Source organism: Pristiophorus japonicus, unplaced genomic scaffold (assembly GCF_044704955.1).
Source record: "Pristiophorus japonicus isolate sPriJap1 unplaced genomic scaffold, sPriJap1.hap1 HAP1_SCAFFOLD_1369, whole genome shotgun sequence".
Taxonomy (NCBI): domain Eukaryota; kingdom Metazoa; phylum Chordata; class Chondrichthyes; family Pristiophoridae; genus Pristiophorus; species Pristiophorus japonicus.
In genome coordinates this window covers 35,317-58,000 of record NW_027251039.1, presented here as the reverse complement: position 1 = coordinate 58,000, position 22,684 = coordinate 35,317, and the positions used below count along the sequence as shown (strand labels likewise).

At 51.4% G+C, this 22,684-nt stretch overlaps 1 protein-coding gene across 1 annotated transcript; it reads right to left on the bottom strand.

Moving 5' to 3' along the window:
• Positions 1–1,617: 1,617 nt before the first annotated feature.
• LOC139242553 (chitinase domain-containing protein 1-like) lies at positions 1,618–19,170 on the bottom strand. The gene is made up of 5 exons (XM_070870412.1): positions 19,133–19,170; positions 18,169–18,261; positions 3,019–3,120; positions 1,842–1,997; positions 1,618–1,738 (listed from the first exon to the last, which is right to left on the bottom strand). The coding sequence occupies exons 1-5, from the start codon at positions 19,168–19,170 to the stop codon at positions 1,729–1,731; spliced, it is 399 nt and encodes a 132-aa protein (XP_070726513.1). The 3' UTR covers positions 1,618–1,728.
• Positions 19,171–22,684: the final 3,514 nt, after the last annotated feature.

Sequence of the window (22,684 nt, the reverse complement as noted above, 5' to 3'; positions counted from 1 at the left end):
GGGAGGAGAGAGAGTCGGGGTGGTGGGGGGGGGGAGGAGAGAGTCGGGGTGGGGGGTGGGGGAGGAGAGAGAGTCGGGGTGGGGGGGGGGAGGAGAGAGACGGGGTGGGGGGGGGGAGGAGAGAGTCGGGGTGGGGGGTGGGGGAGGAGAGAGAGTCGGGGTGGGGGGGGGGGAGGAGAGAGTCGGGGTGGGGGGTGGGGGAGGAGAGAGAGTCGGGGTGGGGGGGGGAGGGAGGAGAGTCGGGGTGGGGGGGGGGAGGGAGGAGAGTCGGGGTGGGGGGGGGGGGGGGAGGGAGAGAGTCAGGGTGAGGGTGGGGAGAGAGTCGGGGCGGAATAGGGGAGGGGAGAGTGTTGGGGGCGGGGGGGGAGAAGGCAGGCAAAGAGCGCCGGGGCCTCGGATCCTGCTTCTTGGCACCACGTAGAGGGAATGATTCGGGGCTGGGGGGGGGGGGGGGTGGTGACAGAGCTTGACAGATGCATGCCTGACAAAAAAAAGTGCAGTACAAATAGTTACACTGAAATTGATTCAGTGGGGAAAGTATTGCTCACTCACTGTAGAAGGTTTATTCCATGGGGCAAGGATTCGTCACTGTGCAACGCTCAAGACTGAGGAGCTGCACTTGTGCAAATCAGAGGGTGTTCCTCATCCTCTTTAGTCAGCAGGGTTAGAAGTATTTTACTTGGCTCTGTATTGTCAGTGTTTTCTATTTAAGTTACACAAACAACCCTGAATAAACAGGAACTTCATACAGTTACATACTCAAGTGTCCTGTGTATCCTTTTCCTTACTGTAAATGGTTTCGAGACATCTTCCTGTATATGAGGACTGCTACAGCAATGCAAGCTGTTGTTGTTGTTGGCTGTTCTACACCCTGCTGAAGTGTCTGATTAGTGCAAGTGCAGTCACTAATACTCTAAATTAATGGTCATGTTTACTCGATAGTGACAGGCTAGCTACAAGTTCCACAATTGCAGTTTGGTGTTTATTTCCCTCGATACTGCTGCAGTTCCACAATGAGCAGCGTGTTTCCTGGGGCTGGGTGTACAGAATAATTCCTTTCTGGACTCCAGCACAGAATCGGCACAGCCCAAGAGCCTGTTGATTTCAACAGAAGCTCACAGTAAGATCGGTGACCTTTTCCTGATGGTATTGATAAGCCTACAGTTACAAGCCCACGCAGTCTTGCTTTGTATTTTCATGAACTGGATACTGCTGGGGAGGTGCAGGAGCTGGTGAGCTGAAATCCTTGAACTGAAGAGACTGAATGGACATTTTAAATTGCCCCGGTCTCCCATTTGATTTTTTAAATCCACTGATGTGTATATCGGGACCAAGTGCCTGTCACATCCTTCTCGGGGTCATTCCTAAAGACTCATGTGACATAAATGATACAGGGGCACTGACTGCACTTCCTGACTATAACAAAGTACGGCGTCGCTGGCTTGCCACCCCCAAAGCCAGATCTTCCATCTGACAGCAGTAGTGGTCGGAATACAATCACAGGAATGGTGAAATAGCCGTACATCAGACATAGTCGCAATAGTTGAAAATCTAAACCAGTTAAAGATTATATTTAATATTTAAAGCCAGAAGCTGCAGATAGCAGAGTAACGACAACAGATACAAATTGTGTGAGCCTTCATGGATTACACCTTTAATTAGCGGGTGCGTTGCATTCAAATTCTTCCATTTCTGTAGTCTCACCCATTGATCAATAAATTGATCCTATCAACAGTTCCTGCATTTAAGAGCAACAGGTTACAGGTAGGATAAATACCATGAACAATTCTGGGATTGAAAGAGAACATATCCCTAGATTTTAGACTGACAGTATATCCTACCTCTGTCCCACAATAGGGTCCGCAGATCCTCCAAGGCTGCCATAATCCACCCCATAGAAATTCAGTCCCAAGAGAATCTTACTCCTCCAATTTGCATCTGGGTCCAATATCTGAACGCAGGCTTGTATCCAGGGGACGGGAGAATTGGGGCCTGGCCTGGAAAACAATGAAAGGTCAGCTCTCGACACAAGCCCAGTAAAGCCAACTGACAGAGTGGGTCTAAGAGCTTGAAGAAGGATGGACAAGTTAAGGTTTTGGGTCAGAACATCGTGCTTACCCGTAGACAGGAAGCATTATTAACGGTAGAGGTTGTGCGTGGGGTCTGGTCACTAGCCGAGTCCCACAGAGATGTGCATTGGGGTTATCAACTATCTGGATGACGGAGTCGAGGGAATTAGCTGCCAATTAGTGGATGAGACGAAGATGTGTGTGAATAGATTGCAAGCAGACTTAGATGTGATGAGAGCAGTGGTCCTGCACCCGGCAGGCATCCGTCAATATCAATAAATGCAGCACGATGCACTTGGGTGGGGCAGCTCCAGGTGTGCATCCTGTCGGGCATGTGCTCAAGGCTGCGAAGTGGGAGAAGGACCCAGAGGTTATAGTGCACCAGTCATTGAACGACCATGAGCAGCGCCTTGAGGCTATCACCAAAGTGAATAGGGCATTAGGATAGATTGCCGTAAAATAAAAAATATTCACCTTTCTTTGGGAAAGGCCTTGATAAGGACACCTCTAGGATGCTTCCCCACATATCATATGGGGATTGTGGAGGAATTTGAGCTTTTTCCTAAATTGGCCTAAGGTTTTTCTCTTTTAGTCCTCCACCTCCATGATATTGTGAGACTGCATGTGTTGTAGAAATAGGACTGATGGTGTGCGGAAATATTAGTACAGCGGGAAGCGAAGGGCTCGCTGGATCAGGTGGGTTGCTCCTGCCTTTTTTAGTATGTTTGCAACAAATGACAAAGCAGGCGAGGCAATTATTAGGCTGACCAAAGAAAAGGGAGGTGGAGGGGGAAGGCACCCAGAGTCAGCACCAAGCAATCCCAGGTCAGGTACAGGTCAGGTCCAGTCACACTCTGCTCTGACACACAATTTCAGGGCTGACTTGTTTCCAGCAGTTATAATATTAGTACACGCCTGTCACAACTCAAGCTTGCGTGATCAGCCTTACCGAAGTCGATTCGAATAGTCGTATGTCATGAGGCTGAATCCATCCACCAGCTGGGCCAGCTGGTCAAACTCCTGCTTCCCAAACATTCCTGGCTGGTTGGTCCTTGAAACGAGACACAAAGTCAATGCAGTTGAGACACAACAGCTGCAACAGAGAGACACGTACAACACGCTCAGTAATTGTCGGTGTGAAGGTCAAACAGCCCCCCACACCCACAGGAAGAGATGGAATTAACAAGCACTGTGCAGTCGAGCGTTTACAGCAACATCAGCCCTCGGGGCCTGGGCATCACACAGCGTATCCATCCACCCCGGGGCAGCTCACTCCGTATCCATCCACCCCGGGGCAGCTCACTCCGTATCCATCCACCCCGGGGCAGCTCACTCCGTATCCATCCACCTTTCCACCCCCCAGGGCAGCTCACACCGCATCCATCCACCCCGGGGCAGCTCACTCCGTATCCATCTACCCCGGGGCAGCTCACTCCGTATCCATCCACCTTCCTACCCCCCAGGGCAGCTCACACCGCATCCATCCACCCCGGGGCAGCTCACTCCGTATCCATCCACCTCGGGGCAGCTCACTCCGTATCCATCCATCCTGGGGCAGCTCACTCCGTATCCATCCATCCCGGGGCAGCTCACTCCGTATCCATCCACCCCGGGGCAGCTCACTCCGTATCCATCCACCCCGGGGCAGCTCAAACCGTATCCATCCATCCTGGGGCAGCTCACTCCGTATCCATCCACCCCAGGGCAGCTCACTCCGTAGTCATCCACCCCGGGGTAGCTCACACCGTATCCATCCATCCCGGGGCAGCTCACTCCGTATCCATCCACCCCAGGACAGCTCAAACCGTATCTAAGCATCCTGGGGCAGCTCACTTCGTATCCATCCACCCCGGGGCATCTCACACCGTATCCATCCACCCCAGGGCAGCTCACTCCGTATTCATCCACCCCGGGCAGCTCACTCCGTATCCATCCACCCCGGGGCAGCACACTCCGTATCCATCCACCCCGGGGCAGCTTACACTGTATCCATCCACCTCCTCCCCCTTTCCCTCAGGAACCCTCATTCCTCTGCTTTCCCCTTCCTAACTTTAACATTGAACTAAGCAAATACACACCTGATATTTTCACAAGATGCTCAGTCTCCCTGCGGCACATCAGTCCCTTCCCATCTCTCTAGAATGTGATTTTGTTGAACATTGGGTTATTCCTTTCTGATAGGACTGAACAGAGCTTTCAAATGCCCCAGAGCAAGCACTGATAGCCTTTGCTTCAAATCCTGACACACACAGTTGCCGTCAGTGCTCTGCGGCTGGGTCGCAGTCTGCCCGATCTCTATCCCCACCACACCTTCCCAATCACTCACCTTCTCTTATAATTCTCATTTTCCAACCCTATCTACTTCACATCACACCTCTAATTCCACCTTTCACACCTGTTCTTCCCCCTTTAATTCAAACCTAATCATTTACCTTGCCGTCCAGATTTTTGGTCTTGAAGAAGTGGCTGCCCACCTTGTTGCAGGCATTCCGCTGGCCCACACTCAATGCAGTATTTTATTTTGTGTCCAATGATCCAAATCAGGTTAAAACTTCTCCTCAGGTTATGCTTTGAGCCTTTTACAATAGACACCTCAAGTCGCTGGAGAAATACCACCAACGATGTCTCCGCAAGATCCTACAAATCCCCTGGGAGGACAGACGCACCAACATTAGTGTCCTCGACCAGGCCAACATCCCCAGCATTGAAGCACTGACTACACTTGACCAACTCCACTGGGCAGGCCACATTGTTCGCATGCCAGACACGAGACTCCCAAAGCAAGCGCTCTGCTTGGAACTTCTTCACGGCAAACGAGCCAAAGGTGGACAGAGGAAACGTTACAAGGACACCCTCAAAGCCTCCCTAATAAAGTGCAACATCCCCACTGACACCTGGGAGTCCCTGGCCAAAGACCGCCCTAAGCGGAGGAAGTGCATCCGGGAGGGCGCTGAGCACCTCGAGTCTCGTCGCCAAGAGCATGCAGAAACCAAGCGCAGGCAGCAGAAGGAGTGTGCGGCAAACCAGTTCCACCCTCCCTTACCCTCAACCACTGTCTGTCCCACCTGTGACAAGGATTGTGGTTCTCGTATTGGACTGTTCAGTCACCTAAGGACTCATTTTAAGAGTGGAAGCAAGTCTTCCTCGATCCCGAGGGACTGCCTATTATGAATCCGGAGGTAGGCTGTGGGCACTCGCTAACCCTCTGCCACACACACAAGGTGAACGCTGCTAGCTACTGGGTATGTGGTTTCATGTGGACCATCAGACATATAGAAATCTTTAGCAAGTAGGGAGGAGAAACAGTTTGAAAGTTTACCAGAGTCTGCAGTCACAGCGCTGGTGCACACCGTTCAAAGCCCTTGTTCTGCAGCATTCACTGGTTACACATGCCAGGTGCCGAGTCTGATACCTTTGCTCAGGTTTACAGTCTCCCACTTTATTCTGCCAATAGAAATGACTGTAGAGCACGGGTGTTTTGAGCGGAGGTAAAACAAATGGTAACCAAGGCAACGAAAAGGCAACTGCAAAGCAAGTGCTGAGACTTCAGGAGGACACAGATGGACTTGTGAAATGGACCGAAACATTGCAGATGTAATTTAACGGAGAGAAGTGTGAGGTGATGCAATCTGGCAAGAAGAATGAGGAGAGGCAATATGAACTAAATGGTACTATTTTGAAAGGGGTGCAGGGAGAGATCTGGGGGTGTAAGTACACACATCTTTGAAGATGGCAGGGTAGGCTGAGAAGGTTGTTAAAAAACCTTATGGAATCTTTTGCTTTATTAATAGAGGTATAAAGTACAAAAGCAAGGAATTTATTTATGCTACACCTTTATAAAACACTGGTTAGGCCCCAGCAGGAGTAGTGTGTCCAATTCTGGGTACCGCACTTTGGGAATGATGTCACGGCCTTAGAGAGGAGATTTACTAGAATGGTACAGTCCCCAACACTTTAAACGTTTAAAACAGGCAGTTGTTTATATTGGCCAAAAAGCAACACCCATTCACCATTTGCACTTGCCAATTTCAAAGTTGCCAGTTATAGGGGCCGAAATTGCCCTCCGTCCCGTTTGGAGTGGATAATTTGAATTGACTGACACCCGTAGAGATGGGGCGGAGAATGGAGTGCTATTCGGGACTTTGTCCGAAGCGGGGCAGTGTTGGGGGCGGAAATGGCCTCCGCGGGGCGCTGAATGGGCGGGAGAAATGACCGTAGACCCAATTTCACCTGACTCTCAGTCAGTCATAACAAGGCACGTCTTTCAGGTAGGTCATGGTCATTCTCATCAGTTCTACTGGATCATCTGGTGTGTGCTTCGAGCATCAATGGGAACTCAGAGAGGCAGCACAAGGTCAACCAGATTTTCAGATGCCCAAATTGAAACGCTGGTGCAAGCTGTGAAGGACAGAAGGTGCCTCCTATTTCCAGAGTCTGGGAGGCCCACTCGGCAGGTCTTCCGTGAAGCTTGGGCAGTGGTTGCTGTTGAGCACCTCAATGGTGGACCGCACAGCAACTCAGTGCCGAAAATGATTCAATGACATCACTCGAGTGGTGAAAGTAAGTACATGCTGCCCTAACTACTGAACTGCAGCCTCTGGCTCCTTCCCCAACCATTACAGACCAGTCTCTGTGTGCACTCAGCAAACCAGTGAGGAATCGACCATATATCCCAGTGACCCCGAGACGTAGAGTGTCCACAGTGCCTGGTCTGCCCTCAAGGCTTCCATAATTGGCACCTGCGAAGAGATGCTCGGTCACTCGACCAGGAAACACCAGGACTGGTTCGACGAAAACGACCAGGAGATCCAGGAGCTAATATGCCGCAAAGGCAAGGCATTCTTGGACTGGAAGCAGCAAACAACTCGAGGGCAAGAAAGCAGCTCTACAGGCGTCTGAAGGCCGAGGTCCAACAGAAAACCTGCGACCTAAAGAACAGATGGTGGGTGAAGAAAGCTAAAAAAATCCAGCAGCTAGCCGACAACCACGACGTGCGAGGATTCTTTAGCACAGTCAAGACCTACGGCCCAAGCACCCAAGGCGTTACCCCACTGCTGGCCAAGAACGGAGAGATACTCATCAAGGACAGAGAGGCAGTCAGTGCCCGCTGGAAGGAGCACTTCAAGGCTCTCCTGTCTTCGACGTGAGAGTCCTCAACTCCATCCCACAGCATGCCACCCGCCACCATCTCAGCACAACCCCAGCCCGGCACAAGGTTGAAAAGGCCACCTAAGAACTGAAGAACAAGGTCTCAGGAGCAGATGGAATCCAAGCCAAAGCACTAAAACATGTACAGCAAGCACCTCAAAACACTGGAGAAGTACCACCAATGCTGTCTCCGCAAGATTCTGCAAATCCATTGGCAGGGTAGGCGCACCAACACCAGTGTTCTCGCTCAGGCCAACATCCCAGCATCGAAGCACTGACTACGTTCGATCAGCTCCGCTGGATGGGCCACATTGTCCACATGCCTGACACGAGGCTCCAAAAACAAGCGCTCTACTCGGAGCTCCGACTCGGCAAGCGAGCCCCAGGTGGGCAGAGGAAACGCTTCAAGGACACCCTCAAAGCCTCCTGGAAAAAGTGCAATATCCCCACCGACACCTGGGAAATCCTGGCCCAAGACTGCCTAAAGTGGAGGAAAAGCATCTGGGAGGGTGCCGAACACTTCGAGTCTCTTCGCCGGGAGCAAGCTGAAGCCAAGCGTCGTCAGCGGAAGGAATGTACGGTAACCCAAGCCCCTCACCCACCCGTTCCTCCAACCACCGTCTGCCCCACCTGTGACAGAGACTGTAGGTCACACATTGGACTCTTCAGTCACCTGAGAACTCATTTTTAGTGTGGAAGCAAGTCTTCCTCCACTCCGAGGGACTGCCTAAGAAGAGATATCATCTGTGCCTACTTACACACTTGTGGCATCCTTTCATTTGTTGCGTAGAATTGCAGCTCTTTAAGCTGCACATCCATGTCTTCCACATCCCTACCTGGACTGTTACTTACAAACTTTTCTTTTATTTGTAGGCCAAGATGGCACATAACCACCATGAGCAGCAAAGAACCGGGGCTGGAGAGGCTCTCAGCGACATGGAGGAAAGGGTACTGCAGCTTGTGGAGCCGCAGGTTGCCTACCCAGTGGCCGTCGGGCCTCTGGGTCCTGCTGGCGGCCGCACTGGTCAGTCACGCCCTTCCATTCACGCCATTTGCACATTATTGCACAAAGGCCTAGCATTTTGCTGCTCAACAATATGTGCACCTTTGTTCCGACATGGCTGACCCCCTTCCCTCGCATTTACGCAACTTTTGTGTCATTTATGCGTGCAGACAATGCTCGGGACACGGACGTGTATGTGCCTGAGCCCCCAGAGCCCAGTGAGGAAATGTTGCAGGAGGAGGAGGGCCAGGAAGACCCAGATCCAAGCATTGAGTCATTGCTGCTCTCACTCGCACGCACCAGCCTGGGGAGTCCCGGGGGGAGGGGGGCCTGGGGAGTAACGGGGCAGGGGGGGCCTGGGGAGTCCCGGGGGGAGGGGGGCCTGGGGAGTCCCGGGGGAGGGGGGCCTGGGGAGTCCCGGGGGGAGGGGGGCCTGGGGAGTCCCGGGGGGAGGGGGGCCTGGGGAGTCCCGGGGGCAGGGGGGCCTGGGGAGTCCCGGGGGCAGGGGGGCCTGGGGAGTCCCGGGGGCAGGGGGGCCTGGGGAGTCCCGGGGGCAGGGGGGCCTGGGGAGTCCCGGGGGCAGGGGGGCCTGGGGAGTCCCGGGGGGAGGGGGGCCTGGGGAGTCCCGGGGGCAGGGGGGCCTGGGGAGTCCCGGGGGCAGGGGGGCCTGGGGAGTCCCGGGGGCAGGGGGGCCTGGGGAGTCCCGGGGGCAGGGGGGCCTGGGGAGTCCCGGGGGCAGGGGGGCCTGGGGAGTCCCGGGGGCAGGGGGGCCTGGGGAGTCCCGGGGGCAGGGGGGCCTGGGGAGTCCCGGGGGCAGGGGGGCCTGGGGAGTCCCGGGGGCAGGGGGGCCTGGGGAGTCCCGGGGGCAGGGGGGCCTGGGGAGTCCCGGGGGCAGGGGGGCCTGGGGAGTCCCGGGGGCAGGGGGGCCTGGGGAGTCCCGGGGGCAGGGGGGCCTGGGGAGTCCCGGGGGCAGGGGGGCCTGGGGAGTCCCGGGGGCAGGGGGGCCTGGGGTGTCCCGGGGGCAGGGGGGCCTGGGGAGTCCCGGGGGCAGGGGGGCCTGGGGAGTCCCGGGGGCAGGGGGGCCTGGGGAGTCCCGGGGGCAGGGGGGCCTGGGGAGTCCCGGGGGCAGGGGGGCCTGGGGAGTCCCGGGGGCAGGGGGGCCTGGGGAGTCCCGGGGGCAGGGGGGCCTGGGGAGTCCGGGGGCAGGGGGGCCTGGGGAGTCCCGGGGGCAGGGGGGCCTGGGGAGTCCCGGGGGCAGGGGGGCCTGGGGAGTCCCGGGGGCAGGGGGGCCTGGGGAGTCCCGGGGGCAGGGGGGCCTGGGGAGTCCCGGGGGCAGGGGGGCCTGGGGAGTCCCGGGGGCAGGGGGGCCTGGGGAGTCCCGGGGGCAGGGGGGCCTGGGGAGTCCCGGGGGCAGGGGGGCCTGGGGAGTCCCGGGGGCAGGGGGGCCTGGGGAGACCCGGGGGGGGGGGGGGGGGGGCTGGGGAGTCCCGGGGGGAGGGGGGCCTGGGGAGTCCCGGGGGGAGGGGGGCCTGGGCCTGGGAAGTCCCGGTGGAGGGTGCCTGGGGCAGGGGGGCGGGGGTCTAGGGAGTCCAGGGGGAGGCGGGTCTAGGGAGTCCAGGGGGAGGGGGCCGGGGGAGAGTCCAGGGAGCCTGGGGTGTCCCGGGGGCGGGCGCCTGGGGAGTCCAGGGGGTGGGGGCCTGGGGAGTCCCGGGGGAGGGGGCCTGGGGAGTCCCGGGGGAGGGGGCCTGGGGAGTCCCGGGGGAGGGGGCCTGGGGAGTCCCGGGGGAGGGGGCCTGGGGAGTCCCGGGGGAGGGGGCCTGGGGAGTCCCGGGGGAGGGGACCTGGGGAGTCTGGCAGTGGAGCGGGCGTGTCGACGGTTCCAGGTTCAGCAACGTCAGCTGCAAGTCAGGGGTCGGCGGTTCCAGGTCAGGGGTCGGCGGCTGGGAAAAACCTGCGTTGAAGATCTGCAAAAAAGGTCAGTTAAAGTTTTTATTTTTTAGCGATTTAAACATAGAAAATAGGTGCAGGAATAGGCCATTCGGTAAGTAAGGGTTTTGTGAATGTTTTGTGAATGTTTTTTTTGGGAATTTTTGGGGTGTTTTTCCCCCTACCTAGGCCCAACTCGGTAATCGGTTTAAAAAAACGTCCGGATTTTGGAACATTTTCCGGATTCCAGACAACCCCGCAATGGATTGGCCCACAGTCCAGATTCCAGAACATTCCAAATTTCGGAACTCCGGATTTTGGACGCTCAACCTGCAATAGATAATCAAGGGGCTATAGAGAGGGAGGAACTTAAAACAATCACTAACACTAAAGACAAAGTACTCGGTAAAATAATGGGACTAAAGGTGAACAAGTCCCCTGGACCTGTTGGCCTACATCCTAGGGTCTTAAAAGAAGTGGCTGCAGAGATAGTGGATGCTTTGGTGTAATCTACCAAAATTCCCTGGATTCAGGAGAGGTCCCAGCGGATTGGAAAACTGCAAATGTAACGCCCATATTTTAAAAAGGAGGGAGACAGAAAGCAGGAAACTATAGACCTGTTACCATAACATCTGTCGTTGGGAAAATGCTGGAGTCCATTATTAAGGAAGCAGTCGCAGAACATTTGGAAAAGCATAATACAGTCAGGCAGAGTCAGCATGGTTTTATGAAAGGGAAATCATGTTTGACAAATGTCTTTGAGGATGTAACGAGCAGGGTTGATAAGGGGGAACCAGTGGTGTGATGTATTTGGATTTCCAGAAGGCATTCGATATTTGCCACATAAAAGGTTACTGCACAAGATAGAAACTCACAGCTTTGGGAGAAATATATTAACAAGGATAGCAGATTGGCTAACTAACAGAAAACAGAAGTTGGGATAAATGGGTAATTTTCTAGTTGGCAAACTGTAACTAGTGGGGTGCCACAGGGATCGGTGCTGGGTCCTCAACTATTTACAATCTATATTAATGACTTGGATGAAGTGTAATGTAGCCAAGTTTGCTGATGATACAAAGATGGGTGGGAAAGCAAATTGTGAGGAGGACACCAAAAATCTGCAAAGGGATATAGACAGGCTAAGCGAGTGGGCAAAAAATTGGCAGATGGATTATAATGTGGGAAAATGTGAGGTTATCCACTTTGGCAGGAAAAATAAAAAAGAAATTATTTAAATGGAGAGAAATTTCAAAATGCTGCAGTACCTGGGGGTCCTTGTGCATGAAACACAAAAGATTAGTATGCAGGTACAGCAAGTGATCAGGAAGGCAAATGGAATGTTGGCCTTTATTGCAAGGGGGATAGAGTATAAAAGCAGGGAAGTCCTGCTACAACTGTACAGAGTATTGGTGAGGCCACACCTGGAGTACTGCGTATAGTTTTGGTCTCGTTAATTAAGGAGAGATAAACATACATTGGAGGCAGTTCAGAGAAGGTTCAATAGGTTGATTCCTGAGATGAAGGGTTGACTTATGAAGAAACGTTTAGCAGGTTGGGCCTATACTCATTGAAGTTTAAAAGAATGAGAGGTGATCTTATTGAAACGTATAAGATACTGAGGGGACTCGACAAGGTAGATGGAGAGAGGGTATTTCCACTCGTGGAGGAATCTCGAACTGGGGGCATAGTTTCATAATAAGGGGTCACCCATTTAAAACTGAGATGAGGAGGAATTTCTTCTCTCAGAAGATTGTAAATCTGTGGAATTCCCTGCCCCAGAGAGCTCTGGGGGCTGGGTCATTGAATATATTTAAGGCGGAGATGGACAGATTTTTGAGCGATAAGGGAGTGAAGGGTTATGGGGAGTGGGCGGGGAAGTGGAGCTGAGCCTAAGATCACATCAGCCGTGATCTTATTAAATGGCGGAGCTGGCTCGAGGGGCCAAATGGCCTACTCCTGTTCCTACTTCTTATGTTCTTATGACCGGGGCCTAGCAGCTGCAGCATGGTCATGTGCAAAGGGAACCTCGGGAGCCGACTCCCCGGAGGGGTAGGTCGCGTGTGCGTTCTGCTGCATAGGACTCAGATGAGCAACTCAATGGGGAGGCGTTCGCACAAAGGGTGCTGGCCATGTACTCGGACATTCTTGGGGCAATGGCAAGGGTGCCCGAGAGCCTGCCGCAAGTGGGAAGTCCGCCTCCCGCATTGTACACAGCTCTGCGCAAATCATGGAGCCCATCATTGCCAATGTGCTGACGGTGGTGGACTCCCAGAGAGACCGTGCGGATCCAGACCTCCTGACACGTGTCATGGGCAATGTGGCAGCTTCCATTGTGGTACAGGGGGAAGCATCCCAATGTCTCCGTGCTATAATGCAGTCAGTGGCTGGTGGCATTGAGTCTCAGACTGCTCTGGTGCAGTCTCAGCTGGATGCCACACGTGCTCTGACTGCTGCCATCACCGCTGGGTCCACTGGGGATCTCTCAGTGTCGCAGCAAACTGTGCTCGAGCAGCTTGGTAGGGATACTGGGGTGATGCCCCAGGGGTGTGGTGCTGGGTCAGTGGAGCAGGAACCTGCTGTCCTCTCTCAGGATGACAGCATTCCTGATCCCACCACGGACACTCCGCCATTCCAACTTCCTCAGCGCCCAGTGCTTCCTGGGTGAGACTCTCTGGATGCACCTGCTTTGATCTTCTCCTCTCCGTGTCCCTTTCTCTTTGGCTGTGTGAGTGTGCGATGCTGCCCCTTCTGCTCGCTGCATGCCCTTCCTCACGCCCATCAGCAGGGCTTCTCCACCATCCTTTCTATGGCCAGCTATATGCCCAACGCCATTTGCCTGTGGGATCTCTGCTTTTATACTCTATCCCCTTTGCAATAAAGGCCAAGGTTCCATTGGCCTTCCTGATCACTTGCTGAACCTGCATACTAACCTTTTGTGTTTCATGCACAAGTACCCCCAGGTCCCTCTGTACTGCCGCACTTTGCAATCTTTCTCCATTTAAATAACTTGCTCTTTTTTTTCTCTGCTAAAATGCATGACCTCACACTTTCCAACATTATACTCCATCTGCCAAATTTTTGCCCACTCACTTAGCCTGTCTATGTCCTTTTGCAGATTTTTTGTATCCTCCTCACACATTGCTTTTCCTCCCATCTTTGTATCGTCAGCAAACTTGGCTACATTACACTCAGTCCCTTCTTCCAAGTCGTTAACATAGATTGTAAATAGTTGGGGTCCCAGCACTGATCCCCGCGGCACCCCACTAGTTACTGGTTGCCAACAAGAGAATGAACCATTTATCCCTACTCTCTGTTTTCTGTTAGTTAGCCAATCCTCTATCCATGATAGGAAAGTTGATATTTCGATGAGATGTCATCTCACCTATCAGGATTAGGCACTGCCATGGAGTTTAAATTCTCCTATTTATTCCCCCTCTTTTGCTGGTGTACAGTTGGTCAAACACTAACAGCCCTCTGCTACCATGACCAAGTGGCTAATCATTGTGTATGAACAACACACTATGCAATCAACCATGGAGGATACCACTGCCAAGGACGACCCAGCCTTGATCAAATCTCCAAACACATGCACGCACTTTCCAATAGCAGTCGCTGAACAGTGAAGCAGCAGCAGGAATGCTCCCCAGCCTGGTGGAAGCAGGGCCAATTGTAGCACCCCTATCGTTAGCTCAGCTTGGACCAGGACACTCAATAAGCACCAGGAATCAAACCCCTGACCTCCGGGCCTGTAAGAGTCAATGTGGTGTCTTTACCCACAAGGCCATAGAGGGAGCTTACTCTCATCAAAAATTGCACAGTTATTCCCACTAATGACGGGACATCTGCACTCTCTTATACTAGCAACTGCACAAACTCCCTCACTAACAGCACACTCTCACCTACTCTCTCACTAGTGACTGTACACCATTATTAGTATGAGTTCTATAGACTTGTGCATTTACAGTTTCATAATCCTGCTCCTGACAAATAATCACAGGGAATAGGCCTCGCACGCTCTATTTGGTCCTCAGTCTTACACATGTTCAGTCACACTGCGATGGACTGCATGGGCTGCTGATAGCCTAAAACCCTGGTGCAATGCAAAACAAACTAGAAGCAGACTCTACGTGCAGGTTCTTCCATTGGCTCAGGCCAGCCAAGAACAAAGCATGACTAATCGACAAGATGATGTCATGTATTCAACTGTCATTGTAACCCATGTATAAGCTGACCTAAGTTGTACACCGTGAGAACATTGACCACTAGATGGTGAACTTGTGGGAGACACTCCTAACCTGGTCTTTCAGGCATAAAAGGGGAAGCTCCACTCACCTTCATCACTTCAGTGCTGGCTAATAAAGGTTACCGGTCACAGAGTGACCTTCTCTCAAGTATGGGCCTCGTGTGCATTTATACTGTATAGTAAGGACTTATCATTGGCGACGATTTAAACCACGAGAGCATGGCCACTAGCAGCACAGACGAGAGGTACTGTGTTGGTGATGATTGGGACGACTTTATTGAGAGACTACAGCAAAGTTTCGTCACTAAGGAATGGTTGGGACAGGATTCGGCCGACAAACGCAGGGCTCATCTCCTGACGGTTTGTGGATCCAGGATGTACTCCCTGATGAAGGACCTTCTAGCGCCAGAGAAGCTGGCGGACAAGACTTTTAAAGAGCTCAATAAGTTGATCGGGGAACACTTTAAACCTGCGAGCAACATGCACATGGCGAGACACCGGTTTTACACGCACCGGTGCCGAGAAGGGCAAAGCATTCCAGACTTCGTAGCAGATCTCCGGCGACTGGTGAGCCTATGTAAGTTCCCAGATGCATGCAGAGCACAGATGCTGCGAGACTTTTTTATTGAGGGCATCGGGCACGCTGGGGTTTTCAGGAAACTGATTGAGACCAAAGACTTGGCCCTAGAAAAGGCGGCTTTGATGGCCCAGTCATTTATCTCAGGAGAGGAAGAGACCAGAATGATGTTTGACAAAAATCGTGGCTTAAATGCAGCAAACACAGGGATCAACATTGTTAACGCGGCACACAGTTCTCCAGACAGACAGGGGCAATCGGACATACCTGAGCATGTAGTCGAACCCAAGGGGGAATTCAACAGAGACAATGGCTAGTTGAACAGCGATTCATGCCATCGCAAGGGACAATGCGGCCAGTAATGGGGTCATCAACACCGGTCAATGGTGCGCTTATGGACAGTTACAGAGACAATCAGAGACGATCGACTGGTAATGGACCTTTTGTTTCCAACAATGGCTCATGTTGGAGGTGTGAAGGCAAACACCCAGCCAGAGCTTGCAGGTATCAGCAATATACTTGCAGAAATTGCAACGTCAGTGGTCACTTGGTGCATATGTGCAGGAAGCCTGCAGCCAGGTTGATGTATGAGGAGGACAGGCCCGATGTAAGCCCTGCGAGGCCAAATGAACACTGGGGGAAATCGCTTGAAGCTGAAGTTCAGCGAGTTCATGTGGAGCACATCTACTGTTCATACACCAGGACGCCACCGATAATGATGAAAGTGCTCCTCAATGGCATCCCAGTATCAATGGAGCTAGACACGGGGGCCAGCCAGTCCCTGATGAGTATCAAACAGTTCGACAAGTTGTGGGCGTCCAAGGCCAGGAGGCCAAAATTATTGCATTCCGGTGCTAGGCAGAGCCATGGTAGTCATGACCCACAAAGATTCGGAGAACAGATTGCCACTCTGGATTGTCCCGGGGGACGGTCCCGCACTATTGGGGAGGAGTTGGCTTGCTGTCATGAACTGGAAATGGGGCGATGTCAATGCAATTTCTTCTGTGGAGCGAGTATCATGCTCACAGGTCCTGGACAAATTTGACTCATTATTTCAACCCGGCATTGGCACTTTCATGGGGACCAAGGTAGTGATTCACATAAACCCGGATGCCAGTCCAGTACACCACAAAGCCAGAGCAGTGCCGTATGCGATGCGGGAAAAGATAGAAGACGAGTTGGATCGCCTGCTGAGGGAAGGCATCATCTCGTCAAGGCGGATGGGTCAGTCAGGATATGTGCTGATTACAAGGCCACCACCAATCGGGTGTCACTCCAAGACCAGTACCCGCTACCGAGAGCGGAGGACCTCTTTGCGACGCTATCCGGTGGCAAACTTTTTTCAAAATTGTACCTGACCTCAGCTTATATGACCCAGGAGCTGGCGAGTGAGTCGAAGAAGCTGACCACCATCACGATACACACGAGATTGTTTGAGTACAACAGATGCCCTGAGGAATTTAAACCGTTTCACAGGCGCAAGGATGAACTCTCGATTCAGGCCGATTGCCTACTGTGGGGAAACCGAGTAGTCATGCCCCAGATGGGCAGAGAGATGTTCATCAGAGAACTCCACAATGAGCACCCGGGCATTGTCATGATGAAGGCAATTGCCAGGTCACACATTTGGTGGCCAGGGATAGATGCAGACCTGGAACTGTGTGTTCGCAGGTGCAACACGTGTGCCCAGCTGGGCAATGCGCCCAGGGAAGACCCCCTTAGCCCCTGGCCCGCCAAGCCATGGTCATGCATCCATGTGGTCTACACAGGTCCCTTTATGGGAAAAATGTTTTTGGTTGTAGTAGACGCCTACTCCAAATGGATCAAGTGTGACATTCTCAATTCAAGCACATCCTCTGCCACGGTAGAAAGTCTACGGCCAATGTTCGCCGCCCATGGTCTACCGGACGTCTTGGTCAGTGACAATGGCCCGTGCTTTACAAGCATTGAATTCCAGGACTTTATGGCAGGAAATGGTATCAACCATGTCAGAAAGGCACCATTCAAGCTGTCCTCAAACGGCCAGGCAGAATGAGCAGTGCAGATAATCAAACAGGGGATGCTCAGAATCCAAGGGGGTTCCCTACAAAGTCGCTTATCACGTCTCCTGTTGGCCAATAGATCCCGACCACACTCACTCTCAGGGGTCCCACCCGCGGAGCTGCTAATGAAAAGGACGCTCAAAACCAGGTTATCTTATACACCCCACCATGAAAGAAATTGTTGAGAGCAGGCGTCAGTCACAATGTGACTACCATGACGGGAATGCGAGGGCGCGATGTATTGATGGCAATAACCCTGTCTTTGTCCTCAACTACGCTGCAGGGCCTAAATGGCTCGCAGGCACTGTGATTGCCAAAGAGGGGAATAGGATTCTGGTAGTTAAACTTACTAATGGACAAATCTGCCACAAACACGTGGATCAAACAAAAAGGAGGTTCAGTAACCCCATAGAAGCAGAGGAAGAACACGACGTAGAGTTTACTCCACCACAGGTGACCGAACACTGGAACCAAGTGGAGGAGAGCCCAGTCACTGTGGGCAGTCCGGACAGGCCTGAGGCACCTCAAACAGCAGACACTCAGGCCAATGCCCAACAACCGGAGCCCCAACTCAGGCGCTCTACAAGGGAGCGTAAACTACCAGAGAGACTTAACCTGTGATAGCCTTTGGGGGGGGGGGGGGGGAGAGGTGATGTCATGTATTCAACTGTCATTGCAACCCATGTATAAACTGACCTAAGTTGTACACCGTGAGAACATTGACCACTAGGTGGTGAACTTGTGGGAGACATTCCTAACTTGGTCTTTCAGATATGAAAGGGGAAGCTCCACCCACCTTCATCACTTCAGTGCTGGTTAATAAAGGTTACCGGTCACAGAGTGACCTTGTCAAGTATGGGCCTCGTGTGCATTTATACTGTATAGTAAGGACTTATCAGATGAGGAAAACGATTTAACAATAGTTTGAAAACAATCGGCTGTTTCTGAATACAGGTACGGGATGTATTTGTTCTTACCCATGGAGCTTCTTTACTGGTCCCACCCTGGCCTCCCTCACAGTGCTCCTTAATACATCAAACCTCCAATCAATAGATGAGCAGACACTTTCCACTTCCCAGTGATTACGTGCCCTAATGCTCCTTTTTCACTAACCACCTACATTTGCAGCCAGAGAGAGTGAGCTGTTATGAAATACTTACCCTGGAGAGATCGCTGGGGGTATCACCAGCACTGCTTTCAGCTTGGCTGCATGCAGGGCTTCTGACAAGTGGCGGATCACGTGGACGAGTTCCCTGTAAAACAAACACATCCTGTCAGAGGTTATGCCTGGGCACTGCCCTCACTTGTACATTGCCCCGATCCCTCTAAATACACCATGTTGCAGGATGAAGCTTGGAAAACTCATCACAGTACCAAAGTCTCACATTTTTGTTAACAAAAACAGAATTAACTAGAAGGCAAGCTCATACGAAGCTTTCGACTTTTTTCTAGTCACCAAGTGAAGGCAGTCCTCAAGTGCGTAAAATGCTCTGCTCCATTTACTAACCGCTATCAGCATTAATCAAAAAGTACTTCATCAGCAGCCAGCCTGCAACACCAGAACCCACGTACTGTTATAGGAATAGGGAGAGCATTGCCCCTTCTTTACACACACACACACACACACACACACACACAATGTGGTGCCATCATATGAAGAGTAAACTGCTGCAAGAGGAGTGGAGTGGAGTGTATCTACAGGGAAGCATCATCATCATAGGAAGTCCTTCGAATGGAGGATGACTTGCTTCCACGCCAAAAAGGGATGAGTTCACAGGTGTTTCAATGAAGGACCTAATATTCCCAATCCAGAACTACATGTTGAAGGGTGGAAGATGCCTGTGCGTGGATTGTTTTAACGTGTGGTGACCGTTGCACACCAGCCACCACACGGGCTTGACAAGCTAGGTCTTGGTCCAGTGGCAAGGGTTAACCAGGACGACTGGAGACCTGCTCTGTTGCACGGACCTAGTGCGCACACATATCGCAGTGTGGGCTGGCCCGTGCTGTCCCTGGGTCCTCGCCTCTTCTAGGCCCCGAACTCTCACCTCTCCTGGGCCCCGATCACATCCCTCTACAAACTCTTGCTGCTCCTTCGTCCCGACCTCGCCACTCCTGTTGTACCTGATCGAATTGCTGATGGTCTTGCAGGCCGGGACCATGCCGATCTCCAGGCCGGGTCACCGCACATTGCTCCCTCTAATGGCCCCGGCCTGCGCCATCTCAATGCTAGAGGCACGAAAACCACTTACTGTCCATGGCGCAGCTCCACAGGGAAGCACAGCTCTGGAGGTCACGGAGGTAAGGTGGGATCAGTCCACAAGGAATCTGAAGGCTAGGACCAGGAACTTAACACCTCTACCACCTCAAAGGACAAGGGCCGCAGGCGCATGGGAACACCATCTCCTCAAAGTTCCCCTCCAAGTCAAACACTATCTTGGAAATATATCGCCTTCCTTCATCATCGCTGGGTCAAAACCCTGGAACACCCTGCCTAACAGAACTGTGGGAGTGCCTTAAACAGCAATGTGATAAAACAGAGTTTTAAAGAGGTGACTACAGAGATCGTGGATGTATTTAGTTTTGACCTTCCAGAATTTGTTGATTTTAGAACAGTCCCCATGGATTAGAAGGTAGAACATAACATAAGAATTAGGAACTTTTTGGGATTCATGCACAAGGACCCCCAGGTCCCTCTGCACCGCAGCATGTTGTAATTTCTCCCCATTCAAATAATATTCCCTTTTACTGTTTTTTTCCCTCAAGGTGGATGACCTCACATTTTCCGACATTGTATTCCATCTGCCAAACCTTAGCCCATTCGCTTAACCTATCTAAATCTCTTTGCAGCCTTTCTGTGTCCTCTACAAAACCCGCTTTCCCACTAATCTTTGTGTCATCTGCAAATTTTGTTACACTACACTCCGTTCCCTCTTCCAGGTCATCTATGTATATTGTAAACAGTTGTGGTCCCAGCACCGATCCCTGTGGCACACCACTAACCACCAGGTTGTAGCAAACATAAATCCGATATTCACACAGGCCAATTAGCCTGACATCAGCAGTAGGGAAAATGCAAGAATATATTATGAGGGATGTGATAACAGGACTCTTAGAAAGTCGTAATATGACTGGGCAGAGGCAATACGGATTTATGGAAGTGAAATCGTGTTTGACAAATCTGATTTTTGAGGTTGTAACTAGTAGGGTAGATAAGGGAGAACCAGTGGATGTGGTGTATTTGGATTTTCAGAAAGCATTCGCTAAGGTGACAAGAGGCTATTACACAAAATTAGGGTTCATGGGATTGGGGGTAATATACTAGCATGGATTGAGGATTGGCAAATGGACAGAAAACAGAGAGTAGGAATAAAGGGGTCATTTTTGGGTTGGCAGGCTGTAAGCTAGTGGTTAATCGCAAGGATCGGTGCTTGCCCTCAGGTATTTACAATCTATATGAATGACATGGATGAGGGTACCAAGTGTAATGGTTTCCAGTCTCTACTGCCAATCAGCTTTGTAAACCCCTCTCCCCAGTCTCCATCCTCATGGAGCTCATGGACTTCTTTGACTCTAAGATTGAGACAATCTGTTCGGCCGCCTCTGCCTCTACTCTTCCTTCCCCTAGCCCACCGGACCAAACTTCCTCTAACAAAGCCCCCTGCCCTAGCCCTGACCTCACATCTTTCTCCAGTTTCTCTCCAATCTCCTCTCATGACCTTTCCGAGCTCATTCTGACCATGAGACTCACTTCCTGCTCCCTTGACCCTATTCCCACCAAACTGCTGACCACCCAACTTCATTTTCTGGCTCCCATGGTAGCTGACATTTTCAATGATGCTCTCTCCTCAGGCGCTTCGGATGCGTCCCTGGGATCACATGGGCCTGGTCCTTCAATGACAAATGAGGATTCCATTGCAATCATTTACAAAGGGAATCCCCTCATGATATGCAATGGAATCACCAAATAATTATACAATTTACAGAATTCTAATAAATATGTACTGATTTGCAATTCTATTCATGAGTCTGTTCATTGCACCAACCTCAATAAAAATTTAATTTTTTAACAAATAATTTTAAACATCTTAATCCAGGCCAATATTTGTATAAACTCATTTAAATTGTATGTGCATCATTTTGGATTTTTAAATGTTTTATTTAAGCCTTATATATACCCTTACATTGATGAAAGCAGGTCTTATGCCTGTTTTTGCCAGCTGCAAGAGTTTCTTGAGCGATTGCTGGGTAGTTATTGGGCAAATAGCCAAACTCTGCACCAGCAATACTCATTTTTCAAGTGGCTTGGATGATCTGTCGAGGCGTACCTTGCCAGATCGCAAGTTCCGGATTTCCACATGCGCAAAGTACACCATCAAAGACACTACAATTTCATGCTCCTAAAATTCTTCAGGGACTTGACAGGGTAGATGCTGTGAGGACGTTTCCCTTGGCTGGGGAGTCGAGAACCAGGGGTGACCGTCTCCGAATAAGGGGTTGGCCATTTAGGACTGAGATGAGGAGAAATGTCTTCACTCAAAGGATTGTGAATCTTTGGAATTCTCTGCCCCAGAGAGCTGTGTGTATTGAGTACATTCAAACCGAGATTTTTGGATATTAAGGGAATCAAGGGATATGGTGGAGTTGAGGTAGAAGATCAGCCGTGATCTTATTGAACGGTGGAGCAGTTTCGAAGGGCCAAATAGCCTACACCTGCCCCGATTTCTTATGTTCTTATGACCCGATGACCTGTTTTTTTTTAGCGATGTTTGTTGAGGGATAAATATTGGCCAGGATAGCGGAGAGAACTCCCCTGGTCTTCTGGAAAGATGGGGTCTCGGATTAACGTCACATCAGGGACACAAGATACAGCATTCTGTTGTAGATTGTGGAGAGTGCAGGTGGCGAAGACAGAACTGGAGAAGCCAAGCATGTGTAAAGTAATTCTGATAATCCCAGACAGTACAGCTAGGCTTGAGAAATTAAGAGTGTTTCAATGGAGCAGAGAAGGCCAAGGGGAGAACTAACAGAAACATTGAAAATTCTAAAAAGGTTTGAGAAGAAAAGATTATTTCCACTGGTTGATGAATCAGTAACAAGGGAGAAACCTAGGCTTTTCACTGAATTCACAGCACAAAGGAGGCCATTTGGCTGGAGGTACCACCAACGCAGGCACATTGTTCAACTGCAGCTATCTAGTTTAATCCATTCCATATCCTTTCACATTCTCTCTTTTCAAATACTTTAGTACGTGTACCAGCATAATAAAGGTTAGACGAATCCCCCCGCCCCCGCACAAATGTTAATGGAATACATATCTCCAGTGGCTGGTTGAAGCCAAGTCAATCACAACATTTAAATGGAACAGTTGCAGAAAATGATTAATAGGTGTTTGTATAGGTTAAGTATCAGCTGCGGCTCAGCGGATAGCACCCTCACCTGTGAGTCACAAGGTTGCACTATCAGAGGTGCCGTCTTTCAGCAGAGACATTAAACCAGCTCTCTCAGGTAAATGTAAAAGATCCCATGACACTATTTCAAAGAGTAGGGGAATTACCCCCAGTGACCTGGCCAATATTTATCCCCCAATCAACGTAACAAAAACAAAAACAGATTAGCTGGTCATTATCACCTTGCTGTTTGTTGGTGCCCTCCTGTATGGCTCAGAGACATGGA

Excerpts from the sequence above, each read along its gene's own strand:
- LOC139242553 (XM_070870412.1), bottom strand. The coding sequence starts at position 19,170 with ATGGTCCCGGCCTGCAAGACCATCAGCAATTCGATCAG. Across the intron at positions 18,262-19,132 it reads ACCATCAGCAATTCGATCAG|GGAACTCGTCCACGTGATCC; the intron begins GTACAACAGGAG and ends TTTGTTTTACAG. Across the intron at positions 1,998-3,018 it reads GACTATTCGAATCGACTTCG|GCCAGGCCCCAATTCTCCCG; the intron begins GTAAGGCTGATC and ends ATTGTTTTCCAG.